At 34.6% G+C, this 6,000-nt stretch overlaps 1 protein-coding gene across 1 annotated transcript in view; it reads left to right on the top strand.

Annotated features, from left to right (window-relative positions):
- The first annotated feature begins 4,365 nt into the window (after positions 1-4,365).
- The window catches only part of CPS1 (carbamoyl-phosphate synthase 1), a 134,288-nt gene continuing 132,653 nt past the window's right edge, over positions 4,366-6,000 (top strand). The window contains exon 1 of the mRNA XM_060106069.1: positions 4,366-4,500. Coding sequence (XP_059962052.1) covers positions 4,375-4,500 — 126 coding nt within the window. The 5' untranslated portion in view covers positions 4,366-4,374. The remainder of the gene's footprint in view (positions 4,501-6,000) is intronic.

Genomic DNA, 6,000 nt, shown 5'->3' with positions numbered 1-6,000 from the left:
TTAATTGACAGGTCTCTTTTCCTATTCCAAAGCATCTTTACTTCCTCTTATGTTCATCTGACCTAATTTTATTTGTCTCTGCTTAAATAAACGTCATTGATCAGGCAGGAACTTGGTACACAGGAACCAATTCATTCATTCAATCATTTTTCAGAAGCACCTCTTGCATGCTTGCTATATTAGAGACTTTTTGAAAGATGCATCACTTTCTTAGAGTTGTCTCTATTCATTCCTGAATAAGACACACTTCAAGAAAGCTGTTGGCAGTTTCTGTACTTTTTAAGAAGGAATTACTAATGCCATTATTTTCTCTTTATTCCAAAACCTAAAGCCTTTATTATCCAGGATGAGCTGGTCTCATTTTTCCCAAATGGTAGCAGGTCTCCCTTACTTATATCAATGGATCGTCCAAATGAAGAGGACACTTGAAATTAGTACAAATACAGGCTATCAATCAGTGTTGCTTTACATTTCCTTTTAAGAGGCTTTCTTGATCATTAATGGGAATGGATTAATGGGAACAAAAAGATGTAAGAAAAAAAGGAGAAATAGTACTAAGTAAAGGTATATGGAAGTGTTCGACTTCACTAGTTATTTAATATTCAAATGAAAACAAAATATCATTTCCTGTGCTCAAATAAGCAAATGAAAGATAACACCTAGGGTTGGCAAGGGTGTATTGAAAGGGACATTCACATTGTGATCGGTATGTAGATGGGTACATTCTTTTCGAAGAGAAATTTGGCAATGTTTATAAAAAATTGCAATATTGATATGCTTTGTAGCAACAATAGAAGCAATGAAAATGAAATATTTTGTAGCCATTTCAATTAAGGCTTGAAAAAAACATATAATAACATTGAACATACCTTAAATATAATATTACCTCACAAAAGCGTAATGCAAGTTGATCACTGTTTTCAAAATTATGACTTGTATATAGAAATAAATGCTAGAGGAAGATATGCTAAAATATTAACAGAGGTTATGTTTTGGGGGTAGGCTATTATCTATTTTTCAGTGTTTTCCAAGTTTCTTTAAGTAACAGAAGAAAATAACTACCACTTAGTGCTGGATATAGCACCATTTTCAATACCAGATATCCTAATGACAAATTCATCAAATTAAGTCTTCTCAGGGATTTGGGAGGCTGAATGCTTCCATTTCTCTTAAGAAATGATAAATAATTGTATTAGTTAAGGATACTTTTATTGCTGTCTCTTTATATATACATACATATTTTAATCTTTCTGCATACACATAAATACGTATTTATTCATATATATATAATGCATTTTCCAATTTATGGAAGAAATAAAGCGCTTTATTAGCACTAGATTAAAATGTACTAGAATGTTGCTTACTCCATCAAAACTGAGAAATGTTTAGTTTCAATAATTCTTAATTTTCCATATGGGGGTGTACAGAGGAAAATAGCCTAATGCTATAAACTGTGATAACTATAATAAGTGTATCAGAAGAAAAGAAGGGCTAAATTCATAAACAGTATTTTGCTGTTTTGAGTGAGTGACTTATAAGATTAGAGAACCCTTAATGGCCTGGCTCATACAAAATATATTTCAAATACAGATTCCCCCAACCTTCTGTGGGGGAATACATGTGTGCATGCTTTTACCCTGCTTAGTTGTATACAGATAGCTTATGTGAGAGGAGGACCATGTAATAGGGATCAGAGAAAAAAATCGTTCCAAACTGAAAAATACTTTCTTTTAAAGTGTGCTGAAAAAATGTCTTTCACAAAAGTGTAATATTTCTACTATCTTTATGTCTTTCATATTCACTACTAATCAACTCTTATCACCTCACCCCTTTGATCTATCCAAATGTAAACTCCCTCACTAACCAACATAATTTTCTTTTTCAGTTTGGTTGTAGATTTCAGTCCACCCTGAACACTCAAATCTGAAACTACCCACCATTTAATTTATTGGTCTTTCCAATTCCTGAGATGATTGTAGAATCATGATGGATGAATTTTCAGAATATTTAACCAAACTCTCCAAATCTTCTGCCCTTTCCTCTTTTATTATGGTGACTAGAAACATGGACCATAGACTACATCCAGGACCTTTTACTGAAAAAAGTGAAAGCCCATTACAACTCTCAGGCTTATATTTTTCTTTAGGTTCTAGAGTTATGGAATTGTACCCTAAAGTTGTTGACATCTTTTTGGAAAACCATGTTCAGTTCACCATGCTTTTTGGTCAACTGTTAAAAGTGGTTATGAAGTCACTTACTAATGTCTTTCCTTCTTTAAGTTCTGGACTCCTTAGTACCCCAAAGCGTAGAGAATAAAGGGAGGAACGATACCACAGTGTTCACTGCATGGGTACCTCTGGGTAATGGGACTATGACTGATTTAAATTTATTGTGTATCTTAAATTTGTTTTGTGATAAGTACATGTTATTTTTCTTATTAGAGAAAGACAAATCCTCACTATATATATTTTTTATGTATATAGACAAGGATGAGTCCACGGCCTAACATACTTACTGGTCTAAACCAGTTAGCTCTGTTTCTGAGCTCTTAGTTCTTTGAGTTGGGAGTTTTTCTTCTGTTAGTTTCATCCTCCTTCAGTTCATTTTCCATAGTCTTTCTTTCACAGTAATTTCACCTTTGTTCAAAACACTTTCATGACTACCATGAACACTATTTATGGATTAAGACCAACCATTTTAAAGCACACATAATCTTCCTTGTTATGGTTCCTCTTCATTTCCCCAACCTGTACTGTGCACCTAGGCTTTAGCAGACTGTTTTCGCTTTTTTTTTTTTTAATATGCCATATGGTTTCCTGTATCTGTGCTATTGCTCATGCTGTCCCTTCTGCTTTTTTCCCCTCCATCTACTTGGTATACTCTTTGAATCCTTCAAGATAATATGGTTCAACGTAATCACATATTTAAATTTTACTGAACATGCACAAGGGAGTTGATCTTTTCCTTCCTTCCTTTCTTCCTTTCTCTCTCCCTTTCTCTCTCTTCCTTTCTGTCCCTTTCTGTCCCTTTCTTTCTTTCTTTCTTTCTCTTTCTTTTTCTTTCTTTCTTTCTTTCTTTCTTTCTTTCTTTCTCTTTCTTTTTCTTTCTTTCTTTCTTTCTTTCTTTCTTTCTTTCTTTCTTTCTTTCTTTCTTTCTCTTTCTCCATTGTATTTGGACACACTAACATACATTACTTATTTTATTAATTATATACACTAGATTGAGACTGTTTTTTCAGTTTTCTAGCACCAGGAGCTGTGAAGCAGTTTGGCTTCAGAGAATGTTTATACATGAATACATTAAGTAAGGCAGAAGAAGATGGAGTTTAAACTTTGTTCCTTAAAAACAAAAAATCCTCAACCCCCCCAACTTAATTCTAGCACTCATCCTACATCATGAAGTTTACAATCTCTGTGCCATTCTATGTCATCTTTTCCATTGTAAAAAGTGCTAGGAAAAAGCCTTTATTTCTTGGCCTCCTTTGCAAATATATCAGGATAATACTTCAGAGCTTCCTAATCTACATAAACACATGACTTAAGTGAGAGCTTCCTCCAGCCAATGAGACCCTTTGACTGCCTGATTAAACATGGGATTGAGGGCTAAGTGAATCAATTTCAACTCAGGTTGAAACACAAATATTCACGTTTTGAGAATTTTATATGTAACAATTCAACAACTAAAAAAATCTTGACTTAGGAATGTGTACTCATTAAAATCAATGTTTACCATTATTTCATAGACTTTTTACAAATTGAAAAAAAAAAAACAATGTAGAAAGGTTTGTTCTATATTTGTGGAGAAAAACTTATTCTGATGTCCTTTTTACTCTATGTGATTTCCATTGTCTTTTCCAAGCAGAAAGTCGCAAGTCTTCAGTTTCTTTGGGAATTCAAAATGTCTTTTAAGGCAAATTAGGCATTACATCTCACACAAGCAAGAACCTTTGACCCTTAGCATTATTAGAAAGTTGCTACTCTTTAGGGCAAGTGATATTCCTGAGGGTGTCCACTGCTTCCAGATCATTCTATTCAGCTGCATAAGCAATTCCTTTGACAGATGACTGTTTTTCCACAACACTAGCATTATTTCAGCAGGAGAAGGTAGTGTTTGATGTGTTGCAATTTGTATTACATGTTCATGGAACATCTCTGGACATTACCTCAGGAGGAGGGCTTAAGAGAAGGAGGAGCTATGGCCGAAGACATTTAATGACAGAATGAATGGAATTTCAAAGATCACTGTGCAGTCAGCCTTAAACACCAGATTGCACACCCCCAGCTTTCTTCACATTAATTTAAAAATCTTATAGCAAAATTCTCATAAAGTATATGCAATTTCATTTATTTTTAGTCACAAATCAACGTCTTCAAAATGATGAGGATTTTGACAGCTTGCAAAGTGGTGAAGACCCTGAAGACAGGTTTTGGCTTAAACAATGTGACTGCACACCATCCATGGAAATTTTCAAGACCTGGCATCAGGCTCCTTTCTGTCAAGGTATTATTCCCGTATTCATTGTTTCCAATAAGATTGTATGGGGTGTAGTTTATCATGAAGTAAAGGTGTCACTTACAAAGGAAAAACATAGTTCTGAACTACTAACTTACTAATTTTCACCCAACATAAAGAAGGATCACAATTCCTGTGAATATGTAAAAATGTAAGTGTTCTGTTTAGAAAACAAATTTTTCAAAAAGCTATCAGGGCTCTGCTTGTGCCCAGACACTATTGCTCACACTTTGGGTTCAAGCATGGAGTTGTTTATATGTACATGAGCCACATGGCTGTAGGTAGTGTGTTTAACCCCTATTCTGTGTTGGCTCACTGTAAAGTTTTCTGGGAAAAAATGTTGAGAGGAAAATATCTGCATAATTTTGATATTTACAGATCATCATGTAGACACTTCCTTTGCTTTTTCCTTTTCCCTCTTAGCTCTTCTTTTAGAAGGACAAATTTATTATATTTATTTTGCAGATTAAGACACTAAGGCAATTATCAGCTGATGAGCCTATCTCTCTGAATGTATCTGTAACTGAGGAGTAGGTTCAGGAAGAGAACATTAAGAGCTCTTCCCCCGCCCCCACCAGTGAGTTATGAAATTCCTGTAGGAACTTCTGTTCCTTCCTATACCTTTCTGAAGACATTTATTCCCAGAGAAATCTGAAATTACTACAAGGGAACTTTGCTAATGAAAATCATCTTTAGTGAATATAAAATTTAAGTAATCACAGTAGCTTTAAATATATTGCTTCTATAGTAGTAAAAGCTGTAAAAAGTGAAGTAGGAAAAAAAACCCCAAACAACCTCTAGCTGTTGATGTAAAAATAGGTTGTAATAGTTTTGAGTGTACTGCTTATACTTTGTGTGCTCAGGGGGTTGGCTAAAAATCCTCCAAATACTTCCCCAGCTTCTATTGCTTAGATTGCTCAAGGAAGGATTCAGTATGATTTTAGCCCAAATGATATCTGCAGGGCTAAGCAACACCCATAGATTCTCCTGACCTCCACTGACCAGAGTGGGAAAGAAATAGGGGTGAAAAAAAAAGCAGAAAGAAAAGGGAGACAGAAAGAGAAAGGAGGTCTGAAGGAGTAGGTATGGTGGGGAGAGAGAGAGAGAAAGAAAAAGAGATCTCAAGATCTCAAGAGAAAGTATAAGATACTACCATTCTAAATTAAGAAACCCAGGAACAGCCATTTTCTTGGGTTCAGTTTAATTGTACCAAGAGAGCCAGAAAGGAGATATGTTCTAAACCATCATCAAAGATAGAGTGACTACATGTAAGCTATGAGAGTGAGTATTTGGTTTCAGTTTAGTGTTAGTAATATCTCAAGGGTACTCCTATATCACTTCAGAGAGAATAAATAGTAATGAATTGCATTGCCTAAAGTTAGACATGTCTTTTAAGACTTTGAAGTTGTGTCCCTTGGAATATCTTTTTCTTCTCACAAAAATTGGTAGATAGAGTTAGGTGTATCTCCATCAGACATCAGAAACAAA

Source organism: Mesoplodon densirostris, chromosome 8, assembly GCF_025265405.1.
Source record: "Mesoplodon densirostris isolate mMesDen1 chromosome 8, mMesDen1 primary haplotype, whole genome shotgun sequence".
NCBI classification, from domain to species: domain Eukaryota; kingdom Metazoa; phylum Chordata; class Mammalia; order Artiodactyla; family Ziphiidae; genus Mesoplodon; species Mesoplodon densirostris.
The sequence above is the reverse complement of the archived record's forward strand: the minus strand, read 5'-3'. Positions and strand labels throughout refer to the sequence as shown.